The sequence below is a fragment of the Parasteatoda tepidariorum genome, chromosome 9 (genome assembly GCF_043381705.1).
Source record: "Parasteatoda tepidariorum isolate YZ-2023 chromosome 9, CAS_Ptep_4.0, whole genome shotgun sequence".
Taxonomy (NCBI): Eukaryota; Metazoa; Arthropoda; class Arachnida; order Araneae; family Theridiidae; genus Parasteatoda; species Parasteatoda tepidariorum.
This window is the reverse complement of record NC_092212.1, coordinates 88062004-88085224: the sequence shown is the minus strand read 5'-3', so window position 1 is coordinate 88085224 and position 23221 is coordinate 88062004. Positions and strand designations below refer to the sequence as shown.

General features: G+C 30.3%; 1 protein-coding gene across 1 annotated transcript; it reads right to left on the bottom strand.

The window, feature by feature from the left end:
* Positions 1-10396: 10396 nt before the first annotated feature.
* Positions 10397-23221, bottom strand: LOC139426357 (glutamate dehydrogenase, mitochondrial-like). Its single transcript, XM_071184822.1, has 6 exons — positions 20793-23221; positions 18269-18409; positions 17227-17431; positions 14084-14175; positions 11354-11416; positions 10397-10644 (listed from the first exon to the last, which is right to left on the bottom strand). The coding sequence occupies exons 1-6, from the start codon at positions 20901-20903 to the stop codon at positions 10525-10527; spliced, it is 732 nt and encodes a 243-aa protein (XP_071040923.1). The 5' UTR covers positions 20904-23221; the 3' UTR covers positions 10397-10524.

The following is a 23221-nucleotide window of genomic DNA, read 5'->3' as shown; positions in this document are numbered from 1 at the left end:
GCTTTTTTCTTTCTATCGGTACTCGAATTGTGGTTTGGTACTCGAATCTATTACTTTTTTTTTTGGTTCTCGAACTTCTATCATTTAATCATTAGTTGAATCCACTATCTTTTATCGGTACGAAGGATGAAGTGGCATAACCTGGAGGTCGATGGACGCTACTTCAAGAGGATGCCGTGAAAAATAAAAAATATATTAAAATAAATAAATAATAAATTGGAAAGATGAAATCTTTAAACACTATAATCTTTTGAATGTTAGATTGTGATTTATTTCAAACCATTTAAAATACTTTTTTTTAACGCTTTATTACAATCATTCATTTATATATTTTTTTCTAAGAAACGACGGAAAAAAATTAATATACTTTTTCTTCTTCAAAGGAGAGTTGCAGTTGTTGTAGTTCATTCACGATGGGCTATTGGCGACGGTCTGGAAAACATTCCTGCGGATGGTCCGAAGACATGCCATCACCATTGTGATCCTCTGCAGAGGGGATGGCACCCCCGCTTCGATAGACCGACGAAATAAGAGTGAAGTCGAGTACTTTATGATAGAACACTTTAGCGAGGACTGACACCCTCGTTCCCTACGCACACTGATCCATGTGGTCACCCACCAGCACACTGACAGCAGCCAGTTCTGCTTGACTGCGGTGATCTACTGGGAACCGTGTCTTAACAATCAGTCCACTGCTGGACAATGATGGTAAGATATGCCTCCCAGTAGATCACCGAAGTCTTGCATTTCTGGCAGCTGTTAGTGAGAAGGCGGGTGACCACTTTGATCAGCCCGTGGAGGGACCGAGGATGTGCCGTATCTGTCCTCGTTGAACTTTTGTACCGTAAAGTGTTCGACTGCAACAAGTTAAAAAATATTTTTTCAAACTTGTAGTTGATTTAATTATTTTGCTAACAATCCCAGTACAAGTATCGAACGTTATTTTAGCAAAATAAAAGCTATGAAAACTTATCTACACACAAGAGAGTTTGTTAGCAATAATTTCTATCGAAAATGAAACAACAGATTTTGAAGAGTCTATTAAACAGTTTGCGTCTGCTAAAGCACGAAAAAGTACATTTTAATGTTCATGCTTATATATTTCTATGTCATAAGAGATTACATTCATTAAAAATATTACTTTTAGTAAATATTTATATTAGAATACTCGAGGGGATATTCTCTGTAATTAAACTGACGGCTTTCTTCTTTTAACCTTGAAATCGTTAATTGTTTTCATCACGTGTTTGTAGTCTATCTACCACAGCAAAATTACAATTCATTAGTATATAAGACATGTTAACTCGATTCTATGAAAAGGTACCCTTTTATAGATGAAGATTGACATTGTCGATATATATTTTCCCCACATTGGTGACCCGGACGTGATGTGAACACGCCTACTTCGATGGATGGTCCACATTGAACAGTTGACTTCCTACATGTGACTGCAACAGCGCTGTTGCTATTCGGTCTCGATCACACACAACGTATTCACTCGACTGCTAAAGGCAACACAATAGCGACCGTGAACAGTTCTCACGGTCAGCACTCAGAAGTACGGTGATCTTAATATAGCTCTCCCGGCTACTCACAAAACAGTAAAGAATCAACGTATCCATTGATCGAATTCTATGACACAGCTATAATTCTGGTGGGGGAGTACTGTCTAAAAAATTACAATTATATAAAACATGGAAGGGGTACCTTTTCATAGATGGAGGTTGACGATATCTATTCCCCCACATCTTTCTTAAGGGGTTACAGTACCTTTGCAACAATTTTTTAAAATAAAGGTACAATCATTCATTTTGAGGATGCTTTACATGCTCATTTAAGTTATAATCAATAATTTATCTTCAAAAAATGATTAAACTGCTTAATTTTTTTTTAATTTTAAAAAAAGTTGAAAAAATTCTAAATTTTTAAATTCCTAAGGCTTTTTTATTTTAACATTTTTTAAAAAGAAGTTTTCTTCATAGTGCTTGCAATATTCATCTTAACAATTTTGTGCATTCATTTGTTGATATATCAATTAGAATATTTTTTATAGATTATTTTGTAAAAATGTAGAAAAAAAAGGGTAAAAATTCCTGTTAGGTATATATAACATGCCGTAAAAGTTGTAATACCTCATAAAATGCTTATTCCATGCACAGTTTAAATAAGAGTATTATACTCAAGATAAAAAAGTTTACTTCAAANAATTCAAATTGAAAGCGTTGCAACGCACGCAGGGTACAGCTAGTACCTCATAAAATGCTTATTCCATGCACAGTTTAAATCAGTGTATTATACTCAAGATAAAAAAGTTTACTTCAAAGCTTTATCTTAAATAGAAAAAATTCCTTCGGGATTTAATTAAGATTAAGACACAAAATTATCATCTATGCGAAAAAGCACTTTAAAGTCAGCCTGCTGAGCAAGTTTCTATATTAGAACAATTTAAAATCACTCATTACTTTTTTAAAAATGCAGATAGAGAGATGAATTTTTTTGTGTGCGTTTGAAATAGTTTGAAGTTTTATTATAAGCAATAAAAAAAATTTTGGTATTTTTGTCATTTTTTGGGTACTGTGACCGAACATTCTGGGATTTTATAATTTTCTGGCAGTAATATTGTAATTTAAAATATAAAATGCAATTTTATACAGCGTTATGATAATACCAGAGAGGCAATTCAAATGATTTCGTTTTAAGATAACTTTTACAAAATTGAGATAAGGGTGCCGTTTTCAGTATCGCCCGGGGCGTCTTCCGCCGGTACTGGATACGTGCAAGTGACGTAGCGTGGGTATCTCGATCCTGATTAGTTGTTGAAACATGGCATTTGTTACGTTAGCAACTGTTCTTTCCATTCCATTTCGAGTAAGCCAAGCCCACCAAGTTTCAACTCTCTTCAGTGTCCTTTCGCAAAGATTTCAATTCTTTCACTACATATTTCTTACTTAACACAAAGACAGGCATGAAGCCATGTAGTACATCAACAAACTAATAATGCATCGAAATTGCCAGGTACACATATCAAAAACGTATCACGGTTACAATAAAATACATAGAAAAATAATAAATTTAAGTCAAGTAAAATACTTAAAGGAGAAAGAATTATAATTTAACAAATTCGAAGTGCGAAGCGGCGCTGGGTATAATTAACATTCTAACTAATGTAGAGAAACTTAGCCCATCTTTTACACTCCATTTTGCTTATAAGTGATCAGCTGGAGCAGTGATGGCTCAGGGGCATTCGGCTTCCAATGAAACCAGTTGAAATAATAATTTACAGATGCTTACTTCTTTCAGCATAAATAAGATTCAGATCAAGAAAAATCCAAATGTAACACATTATACTTGATAGTAAAAACTTCATTGGCTTCGAAAAATATGAAGCAAATAAAAGCACATAATGACGTAATGGAGAAAAAAAAAGTGATTTGAAACAGAAACGTAAAATTGCCAACGAGACATAAATAAGAGTGGAAAATGAAACTGGAAAAACCACAGTAACCCAAGAGTAAAATAGAAAATAAAAACAGAACTAGAAAAACCGCAGTAGCCGAGAAAAGCAAATCAGGGCAAAATGCATTTCCACGTGCCATGGAGCAAAAGTCTCCATGAAATATTCCCGGGTAACAAGATGAGCTGATGGGGCAGGGGTGGTAAGAATTTTGGCATTATCAAGACTAAATGTATCCCCAAGATGTAAAGATCGTCCCTGAGAAGATACTTATCTACCGTGTTCCTTTAGTCTACATTTTAAGACCCGTCTGGTTTGCACAATATAGCTAAGGTTGCAGCCGTGATGGCTCAGGGGATAGAGCGTTCGCCTTCCAATGAGGTGAACCTGGTTCGAATCCCAGCGATGGCTCGCACTGACTGCAGTGCTGTATGTGAAATATCCTCAGTGCTAGACGGATCATGGGTTAGAGTCCTTTAACCATGGGAGGTTTTCGTAGTCTTTCTCTCCACCTAACGCAAGTGCGGGCTAGTTCCATCAAAAATTCCTCCACGAAAACAAATTTCTCCCAACAATTGATCCATGAGTTTCCTCGTCTTCTGGATTGGTTCAAAATGACAGAGCTACTGAGTTGAACATTAGTTGTCGTAAACCCAAAATTGGGTCGGCTGTTTAGCGACGGTTATAAAAATAAGATAAAATATAGTCAAGGTGGCACTAGCATGAATTCTTTTTCAATCTCGGCTACCGCGGTTTCTCAAGTTTTTTGTCACTTTTATTCTCTATTTTTCGTTAGCAGAGAAACACTTGTTTATTTCAAATCACTTTAGTTGTCGTCATTCAAGTCTTAAAAATAGGTGATTTTGAGAGAACCTTTGCCATTATCAGTTAATGACTCGCGACATGAATTTTTGAGATTTCAGACTTTTATTTATATTTTTGTTTTTATCTTCCCGCTTCGGTTTTCGGGGATAATTCATTTAATAACACTAAATTAAAACACTCAAAGCGATATTAAAATTAGTTTTATGTGAGATAATGACTCTTAGATTGAAAACAATATGTAATTCGTCAACAAATTCTTAAAAAAAAAAACAAAAAAAAATAGGTAATTCATCAAACCTTTCTAAAAAATTCAAACAGTACAGTATAGCGGGCAATGGTTTAAGGTCAAGGGCCACTGCCCGGTATACCCTACAGATACTTTTTTAAGGTCAAATATCATTGCCCGATACTCCAAACACTGATGTTTCTTCCAATCTATCGTCAGTAAGTATTAAAATATCGAATAAATGTAATTATATCCACGAATAAATTAATATCAAATCGGATGTAATAAATATTTCGGACATTTACCAAAGCAACTATGTGATTATCAACATTCACCGGTGAAAGTCAACAACCACCGATTTCGCTCATTCACAGTAACATGCACATCATTTACATAATAACCTCATCAGGACGTTTATTTCATACTTAGACTGAATAGCATCCGGCATTATATATAATGCCAAGGCAATGTGTGAAACATAAATCATTTCATACTTTGCCGGCTAGTTTTAGGCTATATATATAATGCCGGATTTCATACTTTGCCGGTAACATATTAATGAAGGGAAAAAAATAATACACGTGGTAGCATAAGGAATAAGATTTTCAGAAAAGTTAAAATTTAATTATTTGGAATATCATGTCAAATGTCACAATTTAATTATTTGTGGTGAAAGAGTTCTGTGGAACACGAGCAGTCAGGTAATTAAAAAATTAATTTTAAAATTAAGACCATATATCAGATGTTTAACGATCGGTTAATTTTCACGGAAACGGTCATAAAAGTGCCTATGTTTTGTATTTCTATTACGTATTTGATTAGTGCTGCAACTAGTTTAAAATGAATTAACTATCTACAAATACCTTAAAAATATTCTGGTACTGCTATCAGGTGTGTAAAATGATCTCCGGGCAAAAGAAATTAATTAGTTTTATTCTTATTGGCGCGTTACTACTACCAGCTAGTCAATATCAAGGGAGCGAGAAGGAAGGGGCTAAAAATCTTGATAATGAGTTCGTATTAATAATTATAAAATATATATATATTAAAGAGAGCATATGTATGTTTTTTACTGAAATAATATCAATTATTGAAAAAACAAACTAAAAAAAAAAAAGCTGCTGCGTAATCACATTCTATCAGAAACGTGCTTTTATAAAACTCCTATATTCGAGGCATAAAATGTTTTTTGTTCAATAAAATGCTTTATTAAAATTTCTTGACTAAATTACGAATGAATTTTTAGATGATTAAAAAATAAACATCGTATATTATAATTTTAAAAAAATAATTAGTTATCGGTTATTAGCGAAAAAAATAGTATTGAAATTTTATGCTACGCACGCGTAAGTTAAGTTCCTCGTGAGTTAACCACAATTATTTTTTTTTTAATAATAATTCATTTTAAATTTTTTTTTTTGGGCTTCTACCAACTAAAAACAGTTGAAACTTTAAATTTTTCTTACCTGCCAACAAGGGAAATGAAATAACGGTGATTATTGGAAATAATATAAGCACTTGCATATAGTGAAGTAAAAAATCTGTATATAAAATCTTAATCAAAAGAAGATTTTTTCAAACGTGACTACGACTACTAATGTTTAACTCTTTAGCCTTGTCATTTTGAACACAATCCAGAAGACAAGGGAACTAATGGATCACGTATTGGGAGAAATTTGCCTTCGTAGAGGACTTTTTGATGGAACTAACTCATATTTGCGTTACATGGAGAGGAAGACCACGAAAACTTCCTACGGTTAGCCTGGCGGTAAAGGGACTCTAACCTATGATCCGTCTACCACTGAGGATATATTTCATGCCAGCACTGTGGTTAGCGCAAACCGGATGTGGATTCGAACCCGGTTCACTTCATTGGAGGGCGAACGCTGTATCCCCATAGCGGTGCCTTCTATGGTGAAATAACTAGAGCTCATACTTTGGATGATTTAATGGCTGCCAGATAGATGATTAATAAAATTCAACACATATCGCTGCTTGAAATGAATTAAAATCAGAGTGGGAACTAGATGGTGAAAAAATTTGGTGACACTAATTCAGGATTGGAATAGAGGAATATTTAAAGACAGTTTTGCTGTGCATTAGGTTTGGTTACCATTCAAGTTTCTATGCTGGACAAGATAATTTTGAAAAGTGAAAACTAATTTAATTTAAAGGCTACAAATGACAAAAGCATGGGTGGCTTCAATCAAGCTTGTACTAAATGCCCTGGAAAAAGCCACGCTCGTGTCATTTTTAAGGATCACAACTGGAAATTTTATTTATTTGTAAAGATTGCTTCTAGCACTAAGAAATAGGAAGGAGCCTATACTTGCCAGATGTGAATGAAGGAAAAGTGATTTGAAACAGAAATCATATTTGCCAATGAAAAATAGCAAATAAAGGTAAAAAATAACTAGAAAAACTGCAGTGGTCGAGAGAGGCAAATCCGGATAAATGCATTTACCACCTTGTATGAAGAGGTGGTGAGGAACTCATGTCATTAACAAGGATATATGCATTTTTATACGAGTTAGGCAAGTTTCTGTGAGCTGATGTGACAGGGGTGGAAAGAATCTTGGCATAATTGAATGTTTTTTCCTCATCTGACGAGTCTTGAGAATGTGTGCCTATTTTTGAGGGCTCAAAACACGTAGACTTTCAGTAATATTTTCTTTTTTTTAAGCAAATTAAACTTTATATCATATTCTACCACTTCAGTTTACAGGGTGGCCACTCCCCAAACAAAACCAAATTCCCCCGAGATTTCCAAATTCAAATGTAAAAATGCTTTCATTTTAATGAGGCTTGAGTAGAAAAGTAGTTTAGTAAGTGTAAAATCATTTGAATTCACACACACACCTTATATAGAATTAATGATGATGATGATACTGAACAAAATTGAATAAATAAGCAAGTTATTTATGTTTAGACTAAATATCAAATGTATAAAAATAATAACTCTTAATTAAATTACTCATTAAGAGTTCAAGATAATTATAAAAATGTTAATACTTATCTAGTTTCTTTAAAAAAAAAGTTTTAACAAACATTTTTAATAGGAACTAAAAATAACACAATTATTGATTAAAATCGTATTGACGACAGGAAAAATAAATGATCGTAGTATAAATAGTTAAGATAAGCTTGGTTATCTAAAATAGTTTTATTGCCAATTAAATTGATTTTCCCGAAGAATTCTAAGTTTTCTAGTTGTATTTTCAAATTCCTGGAGAATTCCAGTTTCTTCCTGTTTCCAAAGAGTGACTATGCATTTAATTGTCTTTAGTGAATATCGTCTGACTCTTTAATTAATATATACTTCACGAATGTTGTATCAGAGAAAATATATTATGAAACTGAATTTTAAAAGGGTAGAAATCTTCAAAGAAGTCTGAAAAAATATTTATCTAAAAACTGCAATGACAAAAGTCATCAAATAAGTATAAAAAACTGTGATCATGCCAGTTAGTATGATTATAACTGTTGAATTTTTTCGTTCAATCAAGAATCCCATTTACTCCACTATAAAACCAGGGTTGCGACTCAAATCTGTGAAAAAATTCCCAGTATATATTATAAACAATATATTAAGAGAAAATACACAATCACTGTGCTCTTGTGTGAGCTATATTGGGCTAGCTATACTAGTTTCAATAAAGTGCTGGAAAAACTTAAGAGAAATAAGGAACAGCTCAATATACTTAAAACAAATAACGCTGAAGTAAATGAAATAGTTTAGTATAGCTAAAATATCCACTTGGAGTGGTTACCACTTTTTAAAAGACAAAAATATGACACAAAATTCCCTGCATGTAAAGAAAAACTCAAAATTCCCTGTATTTTAACTGTTACTTTAGGTGATTTTTAAATTCCCTGTATTTTTCAGGTTTTCCCTGTGGAATGGCAACATTGAAGATTTTAAAAAGACAAAGCCATGAGACAAAATAATTCAGTTACAAACTGAGGCACAGAAACGTACTGTTTCTCCTCTCGATGGCGTCGAGCATTTATTTTTTACTATTAAATATTTTAATCGAGATTGCGATAGATTTCGTTATAATTCTTTTTCTTTCAAAATATGCCACATAATTGCTTTAAAACATGAATATGTCAGAAATCAAAAGAAAGAAGATTTTAATGTAACACTGCTGATTCGTAGACTTCAGAGTCAATAGAAAACATCTTTTGAGGAAAAGTTGTTCGTTTACACACCGTAGCACTGAAAGCAAATACCATTTAAACCCTTTATCAAATTTTTTTTCTCGACTCATCGGGAAGTTTAAAACTGGGTGGATGGCTGTGCTCCAACACAAACTACTAAATTTTACAGACAATGAAAAAAAAAAAACATATCAGGTTTATTATGCTATATTTTATTTTTAATATTGACATTATAATGAATAAATACAACATTTAAGCTTTAACAAATAATGATTTTAAAACACCAATTGACCTTTAATTTCAGAACATGAATTCCTTAATCATCAGTCATTCATTAAATGACTGCTATTTTTTGCTAACACCTATTTTTTCCAATGAACAATTGGATTGAATTTAACAAATAGCTAATTTATACTACATTATGTAGTCATCATAATACAACAGGAAGAAGATAAATGCCAAATCAAAAAAAAAAATATATATGTGTGTGGTTTTCTTCAATTGAAATGATCCCATAAATGAATAAAGACTAGTTTATAATTTGTATTTTTCAATTCCTACTTTCAGTTCACAATCTCCCTATATCTTGTTCAAATTTTCAATCGTTCATAAAATACTTTTTTTTTTATCCATTCAACTTCAAACACATTTTTTCTTAAACTTGTTAATAGATGACACTTGATGTTAATAGTTTTTTTTTTCAAATATAAATTCATTCATTAATTTCAGTTTTACAGAGGAGAAAAAACTAATTATTTAACAAAAAGCAGCTAAAATAATATTTTTTAAAAAAAAAACTGCAATGAATAATAGTTATAAAAGTACAGGTTTCAATTACAAAATATGTGTTGTTTTAATAATGACTGCATACATTCTGAAATGTTTGCTAAATTCTCAAAGAACATTTGAGGGGTTAAAGAATTTCATTATTTTAACCCCTCCTCAAATTTTTATTTTTATGGTTTTGAAAAAGCAGCGCCTGTTAGCCTTTCGGATGAGCACTTCAATTGCGATTTGAAAAAGAATCACCTTAATCCCCAAAAAGTTAGTAAAACTACTTAGAATTAACTAAAAAACGATTGGGGAAAAAAACATAAATTTTGTGGAAATTGGAAGAAATATGTGCGATTATGTGATCATGTATTAAAAAAAAATTCAAAATATGTATTTCCGACAATTTCCACAAAATTTATGTTTTTTCCCCCCAATCGTTTTTTAGCTAATTCTAACTAGTTTTTCAAATTCCGACATTTTCAATACGGCATTATTATGACTCACGAATTGCACTAAGCTCATAACAAATCATTTTTACTTCCGTAAACTCACGAAAAGAAAACATTTCCTAACTTTTTGGGGATTAAGGTGATTCTTTTTCAAATTTCAGACTTTCAGGATGATAGACACCTTGTAATGAGTGTCACACATGAAGTATTATTCTTACCATTAATTACAATTAGAGAAGCCATAAACTTACGATATCATGCATACAGCGGGTATAAAAGCATAGCAAAAACTTCTTCTGCACAAAGCAAACAAATTTGAATTCCCTGTGACCCTCCATACAGATCTTTTTCTAAACTTCCCTTTGCAAACAAAAATTGTTCAATCAAAAATTCAATACAACTTTACCTAGAGTTAAAATGCTTAAGAGTGTAAATAAGCAACAAAGAATCACATTTAATAAAAAAATTGCAAGGACTTCACAAGAGTGGAATAATGGAAGACTGTCATAAGACACTGGTAAAAACTTTTTAATGGCAAGGATACACCAACGACAACAGAATAAATTTGTTACTAAAATGCTTTTTTAAAAAATAATCAAACAAAAAATCAACACAGCGTTTAATAAGGACACTACTTAGGTAAAGGTTAATCCAGCTTCTCTGTAGGTGGCGTAAATCTTCTCGATGGAGTTGACGTAAGCGGCGGTTCGGAGGTCCAGGCCGAGATTGTATTTCATGGCTGTTCGCATGATTGCCTGAGGAAGAAAAACAATTTAATCATCTTAATAAAAAAAAGTAGTATAAAAACAATTTTAAAGTCATTCCCTACTTAGGTAAACAAAGAAAAATTTTATTGTATTTACTTTTTATCAAATTACAATTATTTCTCCCATATAAAACTAAAAATTCATTCATTAAATTTAATGAATGAATTAATAAGTGAAATATATTAACATCAAGTGTCACCCACTTCAAGTTTAAATAAAAATGTATTTGAAGTTGAGTGGATGAGTAAAAAGTATTTTATTAAAGATTGAATAGAAATTTGAACAAGATATAGGTGAAGTAATAGTAGGAAATACAATTCTCAAACCCTAAGAATAATAATAGCATTGTGCAGCAAATACAAACAATTATTGACTGGATAAGATAAACGATTCAGAAGTTTTATTTCCAATGCTTTATTTTATCTCAAAATAACTTTTCCCCCTCCTCCAAACAAAACCATCAGAGACATGAACGTTATAAGTTTGCAAAGTTTAATAAAGTTAGTCAGGAGATCTTTTCAGAAGATTAAAGCAGATTTATTAAATATTAATTTAGAGAAAAACTCTGGAACTATAGTAAAATTTAGAACAAAGAAAAAGTAAATGGAAACGAAAAGTAAACATAAAGAATACATAACTAAAATGAAACAGATGGCTAATAAATAAAGTAGTGCATAAAAAATAGTAGAAATCATACCCTTGCAGATCTCTCCATGGTATAATCGAGACCTGAATGCACTATGTCCTTTTCTGAGGCACCCTAACAGTGGAAAAAATAAAATTGAATCTTATTAAACAACCTAATTTTTAAAACAAATTATAGGAAAACTGTTCTCATATACAATTCATTTTCATAGCTGCTAACACAAATAAGAAAAAATCCAGTAGACTTTGCGAAATATAAATTTCATGAGAATTGTTGCATAACAAACTAAATATTTTACACATAGGGAAGTTAAGCATTTTTAAAGGCATCAAAATAGATAAACTGCAATATTTTCCAGTCATGATTGGCATTAAATATACTTTAAATGTTGTGTATTACTTTTGCTTACAATTTTGAATAGTAATAGGCATTTAATTCATAAAAAATAACTAAGATTTTTTAATTAATTTAAAAAGGGAGTTCTGAATAAAAATAAACGGAACTTCTTCGAACAAAAAAAGTTTAAAACAGATTTTTATAAATGAGGCTAGCTTCACTATACTAAACTAAACTCAGTGGCGCAACAGCCCATAGAGGGCCAAGGCCCACTGCGCCCATCTCAGTTTTCTTGACCTTTGGGCTCTGGGTTGCAAGAACAAATGTTCTGATTGGGTGGTCAGCAGCATTATATAATACAGGGTGGCCACTCAAATCAGATTTCAAATTTCCCTGATTTTTCCAGGTTTTCCAGATAAAAATCTTAAAATTTCCAGGTTTTTGTTTCTTTTTTCTTATAAAGTGTAGGTTGTGTACAAGAAGTGTCTTTATTATAAAATATTTTATTCAAAATCTTATTTTTTTTAACATATCTTAAAAAAAATAATTTATTTTGACAATTTGGCAAGATTTTTTACTTATTTTTCAAATGTTTTCGTTCAAAATTTTGAATCAAAAATCATATATTGACCAACAAAAGAGTAAAATGAAATATCAATATATAGTTGGTTCTTACAAATTTTTTTTTTTAATATATGGTATAAAAGGTTAAAATGAAATAGAAAAAATTAGCATTAATGCAACAATTGTAACAATTTATCGACAAACATTGCTGTTAGCAATTGTAAAAAAAAATTTGCGATTGGTTGGTTTGCTGAGAAAAAATAATTCACAGTTTTCCTTGAATGGGAGTAGAAAAGCTTTCAGAAAAAGAGTGCAATATAAAATCTATTATTATTAAATTATAACCAACGGTTTTTGGAGAATTTTATAAAGTTAAAAATACAAAAGCATTTTGTCAAAATAGAAAAAAGAAATTACGCCAAAGTATCGGAACAAACTTGAGCCATAAATGGATTCAGCCCAAGGACAGAATTTAAAAACAGAAGCTAATATCCTAATCTCTATCTCCACCAGAATCTTTCCTAAATTGCACAGTCCCATAGCAGTCTAAGGTTTCGGCATTTGTTTAGCAACCGTGGGAGAATTTTATGTGGTATTCTAGTTTGACAGAGCTGTAATGGAGCAAATATTGATGCAAGCAAAGTATCGCTAAGTTGATGATATTTCAACGGTTTGGCGATACATTTCCGTTTAAAAAAAAGTGGGTATAATGGATGAAATAATTTAGCTTAAGAAAATTAGTAAATAATTTAAATTAGTGAAATTAAAAAAATTATCAAAGAAAAAATTTCCAGCTTTTCTTTAAAATTCCCTGATTTTCCAGGTTTTTATCCAAATTTCCCTGATATTTCCAGTATAAAAAAAATTCCCTGATAATTCCAGGTGGGTGGCCACCCAGTAATAGTAATATTTATTTAAATATTAGAGCAAGCCGTATAAAAATTCTATTTAAATAAAGATTTTTTTAAGAAACTTATTCAATTTTAGGGAATTCTTTAAAATATGAAAAACCCAGGACAAATTAGCAAAATCCAGTAGAGTTCCATGGAATCCAGGAATGTTCTGTCTTTTGCTTTCTTTTAATTTATTTTTTAAATCAACCAATTTTAGTAAAGTTTTTTTTCTTTTTAACAAAAAAAAAATTTTAAAAATCCATAGATTGTGTTCAATCCGGAAAAGTAGAAAATAAGAAGTTCGATCCGGAAGGTCGGCAAGTCTGAGATTGTCAAACAAATATCAAATCTTAGTTTATTCAATAAAAAGATAATGCTACTATTTAATTCAGTAATGTTTAATTTTTGTGGAGCGTGGTTTCATTTTCACACAGTTCATACATTTTGTTGGTTTGATCTGCATTAACCTTGAATGAGCAGACAGTTTACTGACTTTCGAGAGGAAAGATCTCTGACGATTATCAATATTTTTTATTGTGTTTGTCTCCTTATATGCGTTCTTAATTAAGTGTGTTTGTATATATTTGGGACCTTATATGCACAAACAAGGGTCATATTCCTTTTGACCTGCTATGAGACAAGGGTTAGATGTTTACTCATTTACTTATTGAGATAATTCCAAACTGGCAGCACACAATAATTTCCTTTTAATTAACTTAAAAATACTTATTAGCATGGTTCAAACCAGCAATGAAAGTTCAGAGTTCCAAAAATTTAATAGGGTAGAGAAACTTGAGAAAAAAAAATTTAACTTTATACTTGCATATTTCATGTTATGGTATACATCTATCATATCCAAACACTAATACAGTTGAATACCCCATAATGATGGAAGATTAGTATTTATTATAATTAAGTGAAACAAATCTAATAAATACAAGTAAATAGATTCAACATATAGATTAAAATGCTGATCTCTTCTACTTACGGATATTTTCTTTTGAAAGGATTCACTGGGGACAATTGGGATGCGTCCCCCCGCTTTTCCAAACCTCCTCTCCAATGACTCTTGAACACTCTCTGAAATTAAGACAGACATTTTAAATAACTGATAAAAAATAACAAGCTACAGCAATTTTAAAGTCAGATTTTTTTAAGTGTAACAGGAATAGAACGAAACACTCTGAATATCTTTGAATTTCATGATATCATTTTTGCATACTTAAGAGCAATCTCCAAAAGGTAAAACTTAAATACATCAATTAGCCATAAAAATTTCTCTTGCAATAAATATACCTTTTTATTTCAACCAATTTCTGAACCCAAGCTAAAATACGAGAGATAACTAGAGCTTAATGTACAAAGTTAGAAGAGTGTTTGGATACCTTAACATCAATTTTATTTTACGCATACACAGGCCTTCCAACCTCAAAAATGCACTACAGCACAGCGTAATACAGCCAAACCTCGGTAACGCAAAATTGGCAAAACTATCATAATTATTTATGTTAACCAGATTTCATCTTATCTGATACCTCATGAAAACAATTTATTAAACACTATTAATACATATTATGTACTACATTTATGTACTTAAACAATACTATTTTGTACCAAATAAGTTAAAATAAGCTTAAAAATTTTAATAAATTTATTTAACTACTTTATATATTTTATTACTTCTAACAAAGAAATAGCATTCCTCAAAATAAATAATTGGCACTTAATTCACATGTTTCGTATCTGTGTTGTGCCCAGTTTCCTTTCATGTTAAGTGATTGCTGACTCAAGGGACCAAACATGTCTTTCATGAAAAGCAATATTTAACACAAAGCGATTTATGGTTAATGATGTTCAACAATAATAATACTAAAATAAAAATATATTTAAATATTCTTTAGACTAAATTTATATAAGCAGCTTTTTTAATCCTAAAAATTTCTAAATGCTAAATCATTCTATTGTTTTAAAACAGATTTGGGTGACTAATTAAATATTTTTCAATAACAATTCATAAAAAAATATTCTGATACTCCTCCTGTTTTGCCTTCCCAGGCAACAAATTCTACAAAGTTTGTTTTTACAAAGAACAGAATTAAATCTACATTTTAATATGAGATTAAATAATCTCCCACAAGTACTGAATCTTAAAGAAATGGTAAATTCTACTAACTTTAAATTTTCTTGCTAACAACATTTTGTATCAATCCTATCAAAAGAGTGAAAAATTTTCTGTTCTGAAATATTTCTGCACAAAACTGAGTTACTGAAATATCAAGAAACAAATTTTGCAATTTCCCCCTAAAATTTTTATTTAAACTATCAACTAAAAAAAACTTTTACTAAAACTAACAATCCCTATGGCAGAATCGCAACAGGGCGAGATTGTCGCAGAACATTTCAGAGTTCTCGCAGAAAGATTTTTCGTTTGAAAAGTAAAAAATTTTATTATTTTTTTCCTACAGAAAGTTACACGTAATATTTGAACCGCGCAGTTAGATAATCACTTTCTGACGCGTTTATTTTAGGCTGATAGTATTGTAAATTGATGTATTGTTTTGATTGTATTTTTGACAGTTGATATTGATTTTCACATGGTTTTTAAATATCTCGATATATTTCAAACAATATGGAAAATTCAAATCAGGCATTTAAGTATTTACTTTTTAAGGCAATGATTCCATCCAATTTTTGGCAGCTATTGATTTCTATTTTTAAATCCGATATTTTTTATACGATATTAAAATTATTNGTCTAAAAGCTCTAAAAAACACGATTCTTCTTTCTGTGACACATCGCGATCGTGGGCCGTATTGATACGAACCGGGGGCCGGATGTGGCCCGCGGGCCGTATCTTTGACATGACTGAATTAGTGTAATTTCGACGCTGATTGTTTTTTTCGATAATGGATTACACGATTTTTATTTATTTTTTATTGTGATGATTATTTACAAAATGAAAAGGAAATAATTTGAGCACCCCCCCCCACAAAATGCAAGAATATAACTCATAATATTAGAATAAAAAATTATCACAAGTTCATTTAAAAAAAATTAGTTTTTTTTTATAAACACAGTTTTTTAAAATTAGTAAAATGTATGTTTGTTATTGTCAAAACATTATCTTGCAGAAAGATATTAGTGATTGACAGTTTTGCCGCAGATATTTCAAAAAAAATTCTGCCACAGGGCTAACAACAAAAAACTTATTGCTTGAACGATTGACAATGCACTCCTTGAACAAAGTACTGTATTATGAAATCTTAAGTCATGCTGCAATTTACCATTTTAGCTTGAATTAAGATAAGATTTTAGCTTTTAAATGCAGTGTTTAATGTAAGTTAAAGCCAGTATTTAAAATTTTTCCCGGTTCATCTGGCTTTTTAAAATATTGAAAAAAGGCTATAAAAGGAACTAAAGGTTCTAAAAAGGAACTAACGCTAAACTAAACAGAAGTTAAACATGAAATTGCTGAAACAGAGGGAAATTTTGAGGGCTGTGTGTAAACTGTGCACAAGTCTTCCGATTCATCTACTTATTAGGAATAAGAAACAGAAACGAATGTAATTTCAATGCTAGTTTCAGAAATTAAATAATAAATAAAGATTTATATCAAAAGTTTATACAATCTTCTTAACAAGCTTCTTACTAAAAATAGTTTTCTCTAATACATTTTTAGTCAAAGAAAACAAAATCAGGTTAAAAAAATATGTATACACCTAATGTTAAAAAAATTCATATTTAATAAAAAAATTTAATTGCATTTAAAACATAAAATAAACAAAAATTTTTACAACATTATATAAACTATTTATATTATTTAAAAACAATAATATAATGTTTGATATTTCCAACGAAAATGCTTCAAAAATTATTACAAAAGCAATTAGACAATTGATTTAATGAAGAGTAAAATAGTTTAGATCAGAATACATAAAGGCTGTTGGTACCATCTTCATCTCAATGTTAGTTTATGGAAAAAGCTATGCCATTTTTGATCAATACAATAATTTAACATTTTGTATTAATGAATAGATCCAGATAGTGTAGGATAGCCTACTTGTTTGACTGCAGTCAGCCAGAAGCCACAAAATTTCTGTTTATGGGTGTTAAAAAGAAATGATTACTCACCCAACAAATGGTAATTGGAGTCCCTCTCATACTTGAAAAGAAGTCTGCCGTAACTCACGTGGTTGAGATTTTTAAGCCACTCAAAGTAAGAGACTGTCACACCACCTGCATTAATGTATAAGTCAGGGATGACAAGAATGTTACGATCCATCAGAATTTTGTCAGCCGCTGGAGTTGTAGGTCCATTAGCAGCCTCTGCAATTATCTGTAAATAAAGACATAAGTCAATGCTTCAAAACAAGTTAAACTATCTTGAACTCATATCTTGCCAATTGAAAAAAATCCACACGGCAAAAAAAAATAATTTATTCACAGTAATTCTTTTTTAGAATTGGCTCATGATGATTTATTAAAAATTCAAATCGAAAATTTAGAAAGTTAAATTTACTTTTTACCTGGTAGTAAATAGTTTAAATTACAAACTTCATGAATTTTTTTTTAAAATAACTTCTGTCGAAAAATTCAAATTGCAATGATTTAAAATTCATATGGAACAAATAAAAATATTGTAAGTAGAAACGTATTGTCACATAATCATCATTTAGGCAAGAAGCGCAAATAGAAAGTAGACCAAGTAACCCCTAACAGCCACCCCTCAATTAAAATAATCCTACTTTTTTAATGAAAGTGGAATATTTGATTTTGTATTTGTCAAAAGTACAGAAAAAATACAAATATTTTGTTTCTATTCAGATTTTAAAAAAAATCAAAACTCTGAAACACGTTTTAAAAAGGTCATAAGTTTTTTTTTCTTCTTTTTTTGCCCCCTACCCATTGGCCAAATGGGTGTTGTTTTGAGTTTGATGGCGTGTGCACCTTATTTGGATGTCATCACACTTTTCAAATGTGTTCAAGAGTAATAGTATACAGTATGCAAGCGTTATAATGCGTACTGTTTACTATGACTCTTGGAACACAGAGAAAAATCTCTTTTTAAAAGATAGAAAATTAAGCACTTTTTACAGTAATGTCACACAAGTTCAAGTAAAATAAACCATTAGAACACAGGAAAAAAATTTGTTAAATTAAAAAATATACCTACTTTGCACTGCAATTTATGAGCGTTGCTCTTTGTGATGACTTTTTCAATGGCAGAAGGTATAAGAATTTCACACGGTTCATACAGGAGACTTTCACCGGTGTACTCTTCTGCTCCTGGAAAACCATTGATAGTCCCATGGGCCTGAAACACAGCAAATATGTTAATAAAACAACCATATTTTCTATGAAGCAGGATCAACAAAAATTGATTTAAAAAAAAAAAAACATTTGATATCTAATTTTTTAAAATTAAATTAATTCTTATTTTTACAAACCAAAGCGTCTGATAAAACGAATTTAAAACACTTCACATACTTTAAAAACTATGTAATTAAAATAGTTGAAAACATTGCATATCTGCCAACATTGGAGAAATAAAATAATGGAGATTTTACTAGCGACATTTTTTAAGCTATGAGTAATGTTTTGATACATCATGCATAATCATGTAAGTCAAAAAAAGAAACTCAAAAGTGAAAATAATATAAGAACTTTCATTTAGCGAAGTAAAAAATATGGATATGGATAAGATTTTTTAAATCATTATTTATAGTTACGTCAACTATAAACACTCAACATACTGCAGTACTGGCAGTAGCAACCTCTGTTGAGGAATAAGAAAAGTATATTTGCCATCAGCGGATATTTTATCACCATTTTTTAAAAAAAAATTTCTGTGACAAATAAGGAGAAATATGAGAATATATGGGTAAACAGGAGATAGCCATAAAATACAGGAGTCTTCGTTAAAAGACAGGAGATTTGGCAGGTATGACATTAGATGATCCAGTCAATGCAAACCTTGCAACATTAGTCTTTTCTTATTCTGTTTTTCATCTTTTTTTTCTCTCTCAGCTACTGTGGTTTTTCTAGTTTTGTTTCTCAATTTTATTTTTTATAAGCAACTTAACGTTTTTACTTCAAATTACCTTTGCTTCTTCTCATTGCGAATTGGTGCCTATTTTTGAAGCGCTTGAAACATATTGACTGCTATTTACATATACCAGAAATGTATTTTTTAAGCAATGCAGTTTTAAATCAGGTAATATAATAAACATTTGATTTGCTTCATTTTTGAATTTGTAAGCTCTCAGCAAACGATTAAACAATGAAAAGTTACATACTTAATTATAGAGATTTCATTGTTTATATCCGCAAAGTTAATGTTCATGGAATGGCCTTATCTTTTATATTATAAACTGTATTATAATATATAAAATCATGGTTACTTTTGTTTAAAACTTAACTAAAGAATTTTAAATTAGGAATTTGCCAATTCAATGAATAAATTAGTTTAGATAATAAAAAATAATTGAAAACAAAATTATTGCAAGTTAATGTGGGTAAAACAAGTCTTTTCTTGGTATACACTAAATGCGTATTCAATAAGCTTTTAAAAAATTTACCTTAAATACGCTTATTAGCAGAAAATTATTTTACATGCAGCTAATGGGATATTATAGTTCAAAAGTTTCCTGCCATTCTTTTTTTATTTTTTTTATTGTACATTGAAATAAATACATTCCACTTTTATTTCATTATATTATCCATGAAATCAGAAAAAAATCAAACCCTAAAGATCTTTATTATATGACATAAAAACATATTTTTTTACATGGAATAAAAAATATTGTAAAATTAATCATTTTTAAAAAAAATAGTTAATTTAAATCAATGATTTAAAAAAATAATAATTAAGTGATTTAAATTAGGACTTTAATCATGAACTAATCATCGCATATTAGTGCAAAAACTTAATTTTGGGCACAATTTTAGAATTTTTTTCCCCGTAACGGCGGATGCTGAACTATCGTTCCTCACCTTGGAAAATGCCGGAAGTGTTGCTCATTTAACGTTAGCCAGTGGGTGCCTGTGAACTTAAGTCACAGAGGCAAGCAACATTACCCACGCCACACAGCCACAAATACTCATTCATAGGGTGGGCCACATTCACACACAACAGATGACAACACATAGAAAGAAACATCCATGCCCAGAGCAGGATTCGAACCCGTAGTCACTGGTCTCACAGTCAAGCACGCTAACCGCTCAGCCATCTGGCCCGCACAATTTTAGAAAGTGAGTTTATTATAAATTTACATTTCCTGCACTCTTAGCTCTCTAAAAATACTTTACTTTTATTTGTACTCCAATAATTTGCAAAGTTATAGCAGTTTTTGTGCAAGGTGATAACAGAGAAAATAAATGAGAAGCTTAATAACGAAACCATAAGTATGTTTGCTTCGATACATTCTTATTCTCTTTTTGCAGTTTTACTAAATAATTTTAATATATTCCGGCTCAAATTTCCTCAATGGCATTGATTGCGACTATCAGTAGGACAGTAATATTAAGAGATGTTGAATAAGTCTATCAAGCGAAACAAAAAACGCTCATTCTGTTACCTAACTGAACGCTGACTGAACTTCTGAATGCAATTTTAAATTGAGATAAATTGAATTTTTTTTTAAAATATTGATGTTGATACTTATTTTTAGATAAATATATCAGAGAAACATAATTACAAGTTTCCAATCTTCTAATTCACGAGGATCAATTCCATCTTGATTAAGAATACTACCATCGACTTCCATGACGCCAATACATCGACCGCCAGCTCTGTGTAGATATCGCATCACATGCAATCCTACATTACCAAGGCCCTGCAAGAAAAAGAAACAATATTAATATGCCAGTAACAAATTGTTTACATGTAAATATTTCTTCTCATTTAAATAGTTTGTAATTGTAATCAATTTATAAAGAATCTCCTAAAAATTAAATTATATTTGTTTAAGTAATGGATCACTAGAAGTGTGCCCTGTGGTAAAAGTTTTCTTGATTTCAGTGACATACCTCTTTAAAATACTAATATCTTCCTGCAAGATACTTTTAAATATAACAAATATACATGTTATTAATTTAAAGTAACAAAAGAGACAACTTCAAAAAATAAATTAAAATTGGATCAAATAAAATAATAATTTTTAATTGAATATGCAATATTTTTTATTCTAATATTATGGGTAATAATCTCGCATTTTGAAGGAAGAAAATACACTAATTATTCCCTTTTCCGCATTTTATAATTCATCATCACATTAAAAATACAGATATAAAAAAAATCAGAAAATCTGTAGCAGTAACTAATAGGGGTGATTGTGAGTCCAAGTCAGAATTCCAGAAAATTTCCTGAATTAAAAAAAAAAGAATGAAAAAAGTTTAAAACGAAAAAAATTTAAACAAGGTTTTTTCCTTTTTCTCAATATTTCTTAGTTTACTTAAAATATATTTAAATTTTTACACATACCTATACCATTTACACATACCTATGATGACCTGGAGAAGTATAATTAAAATTTACAAATATGTCTTCCTTTCTTGAGTTTATGATTTTTTACTGATACTATTTACTGATATATCAACTATTTACTGATAAAAAATGAATATTAATCATGAATATAAGCTTATAAAGTATCTCTCTGGCTCTCCCTTACAAACAAATAAAATAAACTGTGCTTTTAAGTTCCACCTTTGATAATTCGATTTCCGTTAACTTCTGTGATCAATGATTTTTTTAAAACATCTGGACCGGAAACTTCCGGATCACTGTTAGCGAAAAATCCGGAAATCTGGATTTTTTCTGGAGCACAATCAGCCCTGAACTACCGAAAAAAAGATTGAAGGCGAAACTCTTCAAAAAAGGGTTACTAAACCTGTGTTTTCATTTAGAGATTCAGTTGCTGCAATAAATAATATCGTATTAAAAACATCGGATTTTAAAAGCTATGTGAAATCAGTAATAATAACTGCATGAAAAATAGAAAGAAAATTTTTACAGAAAACAAAAGAAAAAATTTTACTTCATAATTCCTTATTTTTTATTATTTTCAAATGAGAATAGAAAAATCATAAGCATTTCTTTTTCACTAAGATGAGCAATATGATTCTAAAGAAAAGGTAAAATCTTTTGAAAATTTCTGCAGAAAAGAAAAGCAAAATTTTTTACTTCCCACAGGAAAAATCTTTCTGCAAGAACGCGGTAACGTTCCACGACAATGTTGCCAAACTTTTAAAAACCAAGACTTATACATTAAACACAAAAGTTTTTATTGTACCTTAATAACAGAAAATTGCATAAAATTTATAGGACTACATAAAGTGCATTAACATATTTATTTTTTTTTTGTTGAATTCAGAGAAATACAATTGAATGCTAAGGACACATAGGAGACATAATGCACTCTTGATAGATCACAAAACAGGGAAGGTGAATTTGAATAAATTGAATCTCAATGAATAAACTTAATGTACGAATTAAAAAAATTTGGAAGGGGTCAGTCTTTGTGTGGAATGGGGGAAAGCGGAGCGAAAATGTGGTATGCTTCCACAAAATACTGAAGAATTGGCAACTATTAGTACTAAAGTTCTGCACTTGGTTTTGTGTAATTTTGAATTCTTGCACTTTTTGATGGATCGACAGGGTTATACCTTAATTCCAGGAAAAAAAATCTCCGACTTTTCTATGTACGTTAGAAAAATGAACAGTAACAAGTTCAGTTATATACATCTTCTTCCTGAATTGACAATGAGTTATACTCCTCTAGAAAGATGACATAACCTTGAACTTTGATTTTACATTATGAGTTAGGAAAAAGTGCGGTACAAGGTGATTTTTCTTTTTAAATCAAAAAGTAAAAAAATAAATTATAAAATATTGTAAACACATAACTAAATGACATAACAACTAACAGCGAATATTATGAATAGCAAACTAAACTAAACTCCAATTTGCCAATTCACCATTGCAGCAAACAAGTTATTTGAAATTCTGTACAGAGTGATATATTTGATGACAGCATAAACATTAATTTAAAAAACAAAAAGATTTTATCCCTTTTACAAATCTGCTAATACTAATTGATCAATCACAACAAAGTAGCTTGCCTGCATA

What these genes read in the sequence shown, in the direction of transcription:
- LOC139426357 (XM_071184822.1), bottom strand. Translation starts at nt 20,903, where the DNA reads ATGCGATATCTACACAGAGCTGGCGGTCGATGTATTGGCGTCATGGAA. An exon ending in AATTAGAAGATTGGAAACTT is followed by an intron (nt 18,410 to 20,792) that starts GTAATTATGTTT and finishes GCTGTGTTTCAG; the next exon opens with GCCCATGGGACTATCAATGG. An exon ending in CCATGGAGAGATCTGCAAGG is followed by an intron (nt 10,645 to 11,353) that starts GTATGATTTCTA and finishes TTTCTTCCTCAG; the next exon opens with GCAATCATGCGAACAGCCAT.